The 12,784-nt window shown below is 40.9% G+C and overlaps 1 protein-coding gene across 5 annotated transcripts in view; it reads right to left on the bottom strand.

The window, feature by feature from the left end:
- The window catches only part of PCCA (propionyl-CoA carboxylase subunit alpha), a 432,199-nt gene that overhangs the window by 311,804 nt on the left and 107,611 nt on the right, over positions 1-12,784 (bottom strand). For all 5 annotated transcript variants that reach the window (XM_031655643.1, XM_031655642.1, XM_031655639.1 and 2 more), the window contains exon 7: positions 6,090-6,221. In XM_031655643.1, the coding sequence (XP_031511503.1) occupies positions 6,090-6,221 (132 nt within the window). The remainder of the gene's footprint in view (positions 1-6,089; positions 6,222-12,784) is intronic.

Raw genomic sequence — 12,784 nt, 5'->3', positions numbered from 1 at the left:
GATTTCTTTTCTCCTTTCTACCTTTCCACATTTTCCAAATTTACTAGAACAGAGGCTGCAAATTCAGATGCAGCCTCCTAAGAAGATAACCAAAATAACCTGTTGAACAAGCAAAACCACGTGTATTACCCACAGAGACACGTTCCAGGCCCACTAAAAGACACAGTTCAAGATCCTAGACTTGGCATCTGCATGCTTCTCTGAGGCCCACTGAGCGACCCCCTTGGGGGTCTCCCCAACCACAATGGTGAGATGAGTCTCACACTGAGTAGAGCTCCAATTTCCTTTTCAAGAACTGTAGGAATAAAGACCCGCTGAATTTCTGATCACATTTGAAAACGTTTAATATTGGAAGAAACCTCCCATACTACTAACATAATGTCCTCAACCTTTTTTGTTCTAAGTCCGTAAGTCAAAGTTCACCTGAAAGAAGACAGGCATAGGTTTCATAAGCCCATCTTCATGTTGACTCTAGAAGCCAGTGAGTTCAGAAGGTTTCATCAGATCACCATCCCAATAGAACACAATTTACCTGGGAACCTTGAGTATTTTCCTCCGTCTTGACTTGCTTTGTCCATGGAAGTCTGGGCCTAGGAGATAGAGTCTTTCCAAATCTTAAACCGACAAGGCACTGTCAGGTTTGCAGTTAGAGATGGCCAACGATTAGGTTGTGAACCCAATTCATGAGGTGCACAAACAACATATTCAATATGCCATTAGGAGACTCCCATGAGTTTGGCTCAGACTAAGTCTGTGGTCTCTCAGAGTCAGACTTCTGCTCTTTAAATGCATTAAATATGTAATGCAAATTCACTGTCTTCTCTTTCTAAAGGGCATCATTTCACCAAGGATAGCTACAAAGTGGGGAACAGGGAGAGGGAAATAGGAAGACCTGTTAGAAAGGGGAAACGAGAAATATCCTGAGAGTGACTTCAGACCCTAAATGCACAGAAAGCTAGTGGGGTTTAGAAAAACTGAATGACTGGGTGCTGTGGCACACGCCTGTAATCCCAACACTTTGGGAGGCCACGGCAGGTGGATCACTTGAGGTCAGGAGTTCAAGACCTGGCCAACATGGTGAAACACAGTCTCTACTAGAAATACAAAAAAAAAAAAGTAGCCGGGCATGGTGGTGCACACCTGTGGTCCCAGCTACTTGGGAGGCTGGGGCAGGAGAACCACTTCAACCCGGGAAGTAGAGGTTGCAGTGAGCCAAGACTGCACCACTGCACTCCAGCCTGGGTAACAGAAAGAGACTCCGTCTCAAAAAAAAAAAAAAAAAGGAAAAAGAAAAAAAAGAAACTGTAGATATTGGACAAGGTCTTTTGAAGGCTATCACCAAAATCTTTCCTGTGAAAACAGGTAACTCTAATCCAGTTGTGCTGGCAGAGGAAGGATAAGCCCCTCGGAGACTTCTAGGGTGGGTTCTTACTACCTTCAGTTAGCATTCAGGAGTAAGCCCTGAAGTAATTGTGACCCCAGCTCCTTCCTCACTTCTTGTGAGCAGCCTTAGGCCAGAAACAGAAAATGTTATAAACAAGCAAAAATTGGCTGGGAAGGCACCACAGTCAAACAACATAACTCCATATTACACATTTCAAAAGAGCCTGAAAACAAAGGCAGTATAAGACCCAGAATAAGATGACACCCTTGAAGATAAAACTAGATGCTCCCACTCCAAAAATTAAACACCAGTCTTTTGATAAAGACACCTGAGACATTGTAAGAAGAAATTACAATGGAAAAATAATTGTTGTTTTATTCAAGAGAATAGGGAAAAAAATGATAGTAGGCAACGTTCTAACAGCAAATCAAGCACCCATTTCTCCTTTTACTCTTCAACTCACAAGAAGAATTTTCACTATTAGTGGAGAAACAAGTAAAAAATTTATTGATATGGGTGGCACAATATTTACCTTAATTCCTGTCATTGTTCCACAAGCTCTCCCTCGGAATCAACAAACTACTCGGTTGATAGATATCGATAATAACTGTCGCACTTCCCACGTCCCAGCACACAACGGTCACCTTTGGACCTTTAGCCAAGAAACATTCCCTTCCTATGAGATACTACATCCATTAATTTCATAAGGAAAAATCTCCTATGTAAACAGAATTTCCGTATCAAATGCTCTCCTGATGGTCTCATCCTTGAACCCTTGAGGACCCCACCATTCATCATCAAGCCAGAAATAATTTGGACAGTGACGCATTAGTATTCTTGTGAATAAATCAAGTACAAATTGAAGATACAAAAAAGGCAAGATTCCTTGTCAAAAAAATATATAATTATACTGGTAGAAATATTCAGGCTGAGTAGATCAAGGTTCATAATGACACATCCAAACCCCTACCCAAATTCACACAAATGTATAAAACAAAAAGGTAAAGAGGAAAAGACCTCATAAGGAAATAATAATCATAATTTCATCATACCCTGCTCAGGGGTTTGCGAGGCTGCAATCGGAGTGAACCAGGCTGCATTGTCACTGGAGTCTCAAATGGGGAGAAATTTGCTGCCAAGCTCATTCAGGTAGTTGGCAGAATTATGTTCTTGTAGCTGCGTGAGGAAGGACTCCAGCCTTTTGCTGGCTCTTGGGTAGAGATTGCCCTTACATAGATCCTTAGAATCTGCCCACCATCCACTGTCAAGCAGGCTTCCTCAATATGGCTGCTTACTTTATCAAACCAGCAAAACGAATCTTGTTCTCTAGTCTGTTAAGATCAAGTATTATATAATGAAACATAATCACAGGAGTGACACCCAACCACTTTGTCACATAATGTGATTGAATGCAGTGACATCCCATCACTTTTGCCATATAATGCAACCTAATTAAGGGAGTAACATGACATCACCTTTGCCATATTCTATTAATTAGAGAAGCAATTCACAGGTTCTACTCAAATTGAAGAGGAGTGGATTATACAAGAGGAAGGGAGTAGATAAAGGTTTGGATGCCTGACAGTTCCTCAAAAAGATAAACATAGAATTACCACATGACCCAGGAATTCCACTCCTGGGTACATACCCCAAATAACTTAAAAACAGACATATGGCTGGGCGCAGTGGCACACACCTGTAATCCCAGCACTTTGGGAGGCCAAGGTGGGTGGATAACCTGAGGTCAGGAGTTTGAGACCAGCCTGACTAACATGGTAAAACCCTGTCTCTACTAAATACAAAAAAAAAATTAGCCAGACATAGACATGGTGGTGGGTGCCTCTAATTCCAGCTACTTGGGAGGCTGAGGCAGGAGAATCACTTGAACTTGGCAGAGGTTGCAGTGAGTCAAGATCACGCTACTATACTCCAGCCTGGGCAACAAGAGTGAAACTCCATCTCAAAACAAACAAACAAATATATAAGCAAATACTTACATACAAATGTTTGTAGCAATACTAATTGCAGTGGTGAAAATGCAACCCAAATGTCTTTCAACCAATGAATGGAATTTTTTTTTTTTTTTTTTTTTGAGACAGAGTCTTATTCTGTTGCCCAGGCTGGAGTGCAGTGGCGCCATCTCAGCTCACTGCAACCTCTGCCCCCAGGGTTCCAAGGAGAAGGACTGCTTGAGCCCAGGAGTTTGAGACCAGTCTGGGCAACACAGTGAAACCCCCATCTCCACAAAATATAAAAAGTAGGCAGGTGTGGTGGCACACATCTATAGTCCCACCTATTCAAGCAGCTGACGTGGGAGGGAGGAGCACTTGAGTCCAGGAGGTTGAGGTTGTAGTGAGCCGTGACTGTGCCACCGCACTCTAGCCTGGGTGACAGAACAAGACCGTGTCTCAAACAATAATAATAATAATAATAATAATAATAATAATAATAATAATAAAAGAAAAGGTGGCAATTAATGCTATGAAAAAAAGTAAGATTGCCCAGGGAAATGTCCTACTCAGGACCCAGAATAAAAACCCCCATTTAAGGAACAAAGATAGGAAGAACAATCGGGAGGAATCTAAGAAGGGGCATTTAAACAAGCCAAAAAACACAAAAACTAGAACTGAGTAATGTGCCAGAAGTGAGTATCCCAGAGGGAAGTATGGACTGACCAAGAGACTCAAATGCTGCTCAGAGATTGATATAAGATCAGAATTCAAGCTTATATACTGGATTTAACAAAGGGAAGAGGTTCCTGGTAGCTTTGCAAGAAAAATTCAGTAGGAATGAGGAAAGAAGCTAGATGGCAAATTTAAAGATAAAGTGAAAGATACAGAAATGAAAGTGAGGAAGGGCAATTCTAAGAGCTTTGGCACTGAAAGGGAAGAGAGAAAGAAGGTGGCAACTAGCTGTGGAGTGAGAGGGGTGATGGTGCTGTATGAATGGAAGAAATGCTTGTTTCTTTCCCACTAAACTGTGAGCACTATGATGCGCAGATCACGTGTATCTCATCACCACATCCTTCCCACACAACTGAGTGAACAATACATTTGTTCACTGAGCATTTTTAATAGCAATGATAACAGAAAGGAGCTAAAAGATGAGAATTTTAAGACACAGAAGAGAGAAAAGATAATCAGTAAAACCATAGCCTGTGAAGGCTATAAAGAATACATTTGGAAAATAGGAGGAGAAACTGGCTTTCCAGAGGATGTGGAACACCTCCTCCTTGTAACAAGGGGGAAGAAGCAACATGGATAAACGTAGATAAAAGTAAATACAGGTAAATATAGGCAAGAAGCTGAGGATATTTATTAACCAGGGGCCAAGTTTTCTAATTGTCCTCTAATGCATGAAATGATCTTGCACAATGAAGAACGGCCCAACACAGAATGCCAAAAGTAACAAGAAATGCTGAAATGAAGAGTTCCTGCAGGCTAACTCAAGTCACAAGGTTAAAACTCTACATGAGGACTCTCTTCTAACTAGAAAAAAATATAATAATTTTTCATGGGAAAAGGGGAAATTGCATACTTCAATTTCTGCATTTCTCCCTCAGAAGCCTTCAGTTGCAGAAGGCTCTTGCTAAATGTTTGCAATATACAATTACCTATAGCTATACCACTTTCACCAGAAACATGATTCTAACTTACATATTATACACATGGAGAGAAGCTCAAGATAAAGATATATAGAGAAACTCATAATATTTAACACATGAAACACATACCACTATTAAATGCAATCCAGAGATCTGACAATACAATTTTTGATCACCAAGCTTTTTCCTATGAAAGTCTGAGTCACTGCTGATTCACTGAATACAATGCTCAAACGGTTTCTCACTCAAACTTATGCTATTTAAAATAATACAAGTTGGCCAGGCGCAATGGCTCACACCTGTAATCCCAAAACTTCAGAAGGCCAAGGTGGGAGAATCACTTCAGCCCGGGAGTTTGAGACCAGCCTGGGCAACACAGTGAGACCCTCATCTCTACAAAATAAAAATAATTAGTCAGGTGTGGTGGTGTGTGCCTGTAGTCCTAGCCACTTGGGAGGCTAAAGAAGGAGGGATTCTTGAGTCATAGCGAGAGGATCATTTGAGCCTAGGAGTTTAAGATTACAGTGAGCTATGACTGCACCACTGCACTCCAGCCTAAGCAACAGAGTGAGACCCCCATCTCTAAAAATAATAAAATAATCCAGTTAAAAACACTGATTTTTGGCCAGATGCGGTGGCTCATGCCTGTAATCCCCGCACCCGGGAGGACGAGGCAGGCAGATCACCTGGGGTCAGGAGTTCAAGAACAGCCTGGCCAACATGGTGAAACCCTGTCTCTACTAAAAATACAAAAATTAGCTGGGCATGGTGGCAGGTGCCTGCAATCCCAGCTACTCCGGAGGTTGAAGCAGGAGAATCACTTGAACCCTGGAGGTGGAGGTTGCAGTGAACCGAGATTGCATCATTGCACTCCAGCCTAGGTGACAAGAGCAAGACTCCACCTTAAATAAATAAATAAATAAATAAATAAATGTAAAAACACTGATTTTTTAAACATACATACATGTATGTATGTGTGTGTATATATATGTGTGTGTGTGTGTATAAATATATCCCAAAAAAGCAATAGTTACATTTTATCTTATACTTTTGACAAAATGCTTAAAGACATATACAATAAAAGTTAAAACAGCTTCTTACCTTGACTACTCCATCAAAGCCAGGGATTGTATTAACCTCTGCTTTCTTAGCTAATAATTTACTTTCAATCTTGTCACCCATGGCTTGAATGGCATGTGTGTCAGGTCCAATGAAAATGACACCTTCTGCTGCCTGTGGAGAAAAACAAGTCAAAATTTATAACAAGAACATTACAGAGCATGATGTGGAGTCACAATTTATAAAAAGAAAAGCCCATATGTGTATTTTCTAACTATTTTTCTTGCAGAAACAATAGTTTTTGAGCCAACACATTAAAATACTATATTGCATATAGTACATGTGTGGATAGATGCATGCAACAAAGTCAAATGAAAACAACGGACAGCACTGAATAACTCCTGCTGGGTATAAACAGTGCACCTCCGAAAAGCCACTCTATGACACTGTATTTGTATATAACGTCCTACACCACCTAATCTAGCCAGTAAGGTCACCCCTAAACACCTTATAAATCTCTATGTTTTCAACAGCCTGCAGCATGGTGCCTAGTATAACACAAATATCCATATTTACTGAATACCAATTCTGCGCCAGGCTCTGAGCTAAACATAGGAGATAACATGGATGAAGATAACAGGATATCAAACAATTTCCAGGAAACGTGAACAGATCACTGACACCTCAGAGAAATAGATAGAAAAAAGTACAACATGTTTACATCCTTGTGACTACAAAAGATGAGTCAAGAATCCAGCGGGAATTTAACTGGGTAGAGTTCCAGTTTCAATCAAAACCACTCTGCACAAACCACACTGAGTACCTTGACAATGGATCTACCTCTCTGTTCATGCCACTCTAATAAAAAAAAATGCTAATGACTTAAATAGATCTAGAGACAGAACAAAATATGATGCCATTAGCTCCACCACAGGGCATGGTCTAGAAAAGTAATGGGGGTGTTTGCTGAGATAAAGGATGAAGTCATTTCATAAAGAACTGAAGGTAAATATAAAATGGGAAAAACCAGACCTATATGCAGGCCTTCCTCGAGGAAGGCACCTAACTGCTGATTGCCCTACGACCTTTGTCAGAGTTGGTATAAACAATAAGTCGCATATTTATATATCACTTTTACGTCACATGTTCATTCCATGTTAGCATTGCTACCTGCAAAGAATCCTGACTTGGGAAAAAAGGTTCATTCTCCTGGTGACCAGGGCAGCTGAGTAGCCTGGTGCTTGGAGTGCTCTCCTGGCCATCGTGACCAGGAGGATTAACCCCACCCTGAGCAGCAAGTGGAAGTTGAACAAGGAATAAACACAAGGAATATACAAGGAGATAAATATTTAGGAGGTGAGATGATGGCTCCAACTTTGCACACGCTGAGCTGAGGTGCCTCACAATAGTCAAGTATTCATGTTAAGGAGGCAGATAGAGACGTATAGAAGTGATCAGACAAGTCCAGGCTGAAATACAGATTTTATCTTTTTTGAGACAGAGTCTCAATCTGTCTCAGGCTGGAGTGCAATGGCACAATCTTGGCTCACTGCAACCTCCATCTCCAGGGTTCAAGCGATTCTCCTGCCTCAGCCTCCCAAGTAGCTGGGACTACAGGCACACGCCACCACGTCCAGCTAATTTTTATACTTTTACTAGAGATGGAGTTTTACCACATTGGCCAGGATGATCTCAACCTCTTGACCTCATGATCTGCCCACCTCGGCCTTCCAAAGTGCTGGGATTACAGGCATGAGCCACTGCGCCCAGCCAAACTACAGATTTTTAAAGGCATCAAATACAGGATGGAATTAAAAATTGTGAATGGCAGTCCAGGTGCGGTGGCTCACGCCTGTAATCCCAACACTTTGGGAGGCTGAGGAGGACGGATCACGAGGTCAGGAGATCGAGACCATCCTGACCAACATGGTGAAACCCCATCTCTACTAAAAATACAAAAAATTAGCTGGGTGTAGTGGCACGCACCTGTAATCCCAGTTACTGGGGAGGCTGAGGCAGGAGAATTGCTTGAACCCGAGAGTCAGAAGTTGCTGTGAGCCAAGATGGAGCCACTGCACTCCAGCCTGGGGACAGAGCGAGACTCCATCTCAAAAAATATATATAAAAATAAAAGTTGTGAATGAAATCATTCAGAGAAAATGAGTAGTAAAGCCAATGCCTTTAAATTCAAGAGGTATGCTTCTCTCCTACCCAAAAGCAAAACAAAAGAAAAGGGAATTTTTAGACCCTGAGTCTAAAGCATCCATTTCTTTGAGTGACAATGTGGATAATATCTGACTTTTAAGTTTGATTAAATAATTAAATAATGTACAGGAGGAAAACTATTATTTTCCTTCTACCTTTCTAAGTTTATGGCTGGGGCACCTATTACAAAAGATAGATTAACCAAAAAAAAAAAGTATACACATTTACTTAATATAAGTTGTACGTGACACAGGAGCCTGCATAAGGAAATGAAAATCCAAAGAAACAGTTAAACTTGAGTGTTTTTATACAAGGCTGATGAAGACTAGAGAGCTAAGGAGAAATGATAGCATAGAGCACAAGAGGTAAGTGTCATAAACTGGGGAAAATGACTCAGATTCCTCTGCATCCTCTTCTCTTTGGGAATGAGGATGCTCCTAACCCTGTCTCTACTAAAAATACAAAAATCAGCTGGGCAGGGTGGTATGTGCCTGTAATCCCAGCTACTCTGGAGGTTGAGGCAGGAGAATCGCTTGAACCTGGGAAGTGGACGTTGCAGTGAGCCAAGACTGCACCACTGCACTCCAGCCTGGGCAACAGAGTGAGACTCTTTCTCCAGAAAAAAAAAAAAAAAAAGAGGACACTAGAATAATAAGATAGCTAGGTCCACAGGACTCTAAAATAGTATTATAGGAACCCAAATGCCTAAAATTTGCTGGTGTTACAAGTGGCAGGATGCTGGATAAGAAACCCCTTCAGCCATAAGAGGTGTTTATAAAGTATCTCTCTATCAAATGTTTTTGTATTTGGTTTTAGTAGAACCTTATTTTCATGGAAAAAAAAAAATCTTATGCAAATCCCCAAAAATGTAAAGCACGTAGGAAGTAGCGCTGCTCTGTATGGGGAGATAATAGTGGTAAGCCTACACCTCTATCAACTCTATGTCTCCAGGTGGATACATGAATCATTTCGGACCAGGACAATAATCATATTCATTTCTCTTTATCCAAAACCTGAAACCCGCTGAACACTAAGTAAAGGCAAGAGGAAACAATCATGCTTCAACCATCAGTTGTCTTTCCGTACTCTCATTTTACTTGCAAAGATGGAAAATTTTATTATAATGCTGCTTTAAAAACGACTATGCCAGGTAGATGTAATCAAGCAATCAGAGTACCCACACAAAGAATTGAAGAAATAACATAAATGAGAACATCCAAAATACATTATGATTATACAGTAAAACTTCTGATTAACAGGAGCCCAACGACCTGGAACACTGATTAACCAGATTTTTCTTGTGCATTCTAATTTGAGGAAAATTACTCACCCAAAAATGCAAAATTATCACACAAAAAAAAAGCTTACATCAAGTATTTAGTGACTATTTTTTGTCCCACCCAATACAAAAGAAAAATAGGCAGTAGTATGCTGGATAACTACAAATGTTTCAATGACTTAACTTTCTTTTTATCAATGTGTTTTTGGAAGTGCTCCCTAGGTCGGCCTTTAAAAGTAATTAAAGCAAAGTGAGAGAGCAACATTAGAGGCTCTTGGCTCCCATAAATCTGTGACCAAAAAGGATGAGGTCAGGATAAGAGAATATGGCAACTGCAGTGTGATGCAGCATGTTTCAAATGCTTTCAGTTCTTGACCAGGCAGTGGTGTGATGTAGAATAAAAAGCCAGATTATATCCACTAGTAACCTTCGATACTCTTCTGTTAACCTGGTATTTTTTGTTATCCATCTAATTATCTGCTTCCCTTAATCACTGCAAGTTTTCTGTTATGCAATAGTAACTAAATTTGTTTCCAAAAATATGCTTTTCAAGGTCCTTTTAAATTTACCTTGCATGATGCATATAATATCTGAATATAAACAAATGTCTTATGACCACAAAAGGTGGGCATTTTTCATCATTAAAGTGATTCATTAAAAAAAAAATAATTAGGAGCCAAGTGTGCCTGTAGTCCCAGGTACTTAGGAGGCTGAGCCAGGAGTATCTCTTGAGCCCAGACACTGTTCACAGTTGTTGTGCGCTACGATGGCACCTATGAACAGCCACTACACTCCAGTATGGGCGACACGGCAAGACAAAGGAAAAGAAAGAAATTATGAAAAGCTGAAATCACTGCTCCAAAATTCTATTCATTTCCTAAATTCTGTGACTTTATGGTTCTGGAAAAATTTTAATAGAAGAATGGGGAAAAGAGTCGGGTTTGAGCAGTATGTTAAGGAAATGAGATTTAATTTACAACAGACTTTATGTCAGGAATGAAGGACAGAAAGAATCATTGTAAAAATTACAATGTATGATATATATTTCATTCTTAGAAATATCACAAGTTAGTAAATTGCTAATTATGAATTCAGATTTTAAAGTGTATACATTTTAGGTTCACCCAGAGTTGCTACTTGGGTAACTACAAAACCAGAATCAGAAGTAAAAGACAGCCATGGGGCCAGGCGTAGTGGGTCACGCCTGTGATCTCAGCACTTTGGGAGGCCAAGGCAGGTGAGCTACATGAGCTCAGGAGTTTGAAACCAGGCTGAGCAACATGGCGAAAACTTTTCTCTACAAAAAATATAAAAATTAGCCAGTCATGGTGGTGTATACCTGTGGTCCCATGTGGTCCCAACTACTCGGGAAGCTGAGGTAGGAGGATTGCTTGAGCCCGGTGGGTAGAAGCTGCAGTGAGCTGAGACTGCACCACTGCACTCCAGCCTGGATGACAGAGCAAGACCCTGTCTCAAAAATAAAAAAAGATAGCCATGGAAAAACAGCTGAACTGTCCAAAAGATCCAGATTGTGGTTTTTAATACTATTCCCCATGCTAAAAGGAAAAAGTGTTTCTGGTAGAAAAGGCCAGTTCCAGGATTGGTTCAGGGAATACAGCACATCTGATAAACTGAGTCAGAAAGAAAGCTTTCAAAAATTAATGTAGCAGATAGAAAGGAGCACCCACTGAATACAGTGATATCAATAGGAACATCGAAAAGAATACTGGGGAGATTACAGGGTTAATTCATTCTTTTCAAGACCTCAGAATAAGGCCGGGCGCGGTGGCTCAAGCCTGTAATCCCAGCACTTTGGGAGGCCGAGGCGGGCGGATCACGAGGTCAGGAGATCGAGACCATCCTGGCTAACATGGTGAAACCCCGTCTCTACTAAAAATACAAAAAACTAGCCGGGCGTGGTGGCGGGCGCCTGTAGTCCCAGCTACTCGGAGGCTGAGGCAGGAGAATGGCCTGAACCTGGAAGGCGGAGCTTGCAGTGAGCCGAGATCGTGCCACTGCACTCCAGCCTGGGTGACACAGCGCGAGACTCCGTCTCAAAAAAAAAAAAAAAAAAAGACCTCAGAATAAACCACTTCCTGCTATCTCTGTTCAAGCGTTTGAACTTTTTGGACATGAGTCACTGATTTGAAAATACATGGCTCTTTAAAAAGCAATGTAGAGAAAAACTAATTTTATACATTAAACTAAGCAAAATAAAAGTATCAACGTAAAATCCAACGCAATTTTTTTTGTTTTTTGTCTTGATACAAAGTCTCGCTCTGGACTGCAGCAGGGAGATCCTGGCTCACTGCAACCTCCACCTCTGAGGTTCAAGCAATTCTCCTGCCTCAGCCTCCCAAGTAGCTGGGACTACAGGTGCCCCCCACCATGCCCAGCTGATACGGTTTTGTATTTTTTGTAGAGACAGGGTTTCACCATGTCGGACGAACTGGTCTCGAAATCCTGACCCCAAGTGATCCACCCGCCTCGGCCTCCCAAAATTCTGGGATTACGGGTGTGAGCCACCATGCCCAGCCTCAACACAACGTTTTTACCAGAATAACATCCATGTGGCAGGGGAAAAGCACAGGACAAAAACATACCGACACAATAGATCAAAACTATCACTCTATTTTTTTTTTTTTGAGACGGCGTCTCACTCTGTCACCCAGGCTGGAGTGCAGTGGCGCAACCTCGGCTCACTGCAACCTCTGCCTCCCAGGATCAAGCAATTCTCCCGTCTCCCAATTAGCTGGGACTACAGATGCGCATCACCACGCCTGACTAATTTTTTTTGTATTTTTAGTAGAGACAGAGTTTCATTATGTTGGCCAAGCTGGCCTCGAACTCCTGATCTCATGATCCGCCCACCTTGGCCTCCCAAAGTGCTGGGATTACAGGCATGAACCACCGTGCCCGGCCTATCATCTAATATTTCAAAACAAGTTAAAAGACATTTTTAAATGACACATAACATAAAATAGTATAAATCAGATTTAGAAAAGCTCCGAAATGCAGAAAGGAGATGACAGAACTCATGATACAATTAGAAATGAAAAAGAAAAGCATTCCATAAATGAAAACAACTACAAAGAATTTAAGAGTGAATAAGGAAAACAGACAATGCCTTATGAGAAAGACAAAGTGAAAATAAAAATATTTAATTTAAATATAAAAAAATGAATAAACAATACAGGAGAAGATGACAAATATTGAAGATAAAAAAGAACATCCAACATATGAATAATAGGAA

Source organism: Papio anubis, chromosome 15, assembly GCF_008728515.1.
Source record: "Papio anubis isolate 15944 chromosome 15, Panubis1.0, whole genome shotgun sequence".
In the NCBI taxonomy this organism is placed as follows: Eukaryota; Metazoa; Chordata; class Mammalia; order Primates; family Cercopithecidae; genus Papio; species Papio anubis.
Note: the sequence above shows the minus strand (reverse complement) of the source record. Positions and strands in the feature narration are given on the sequence as shown.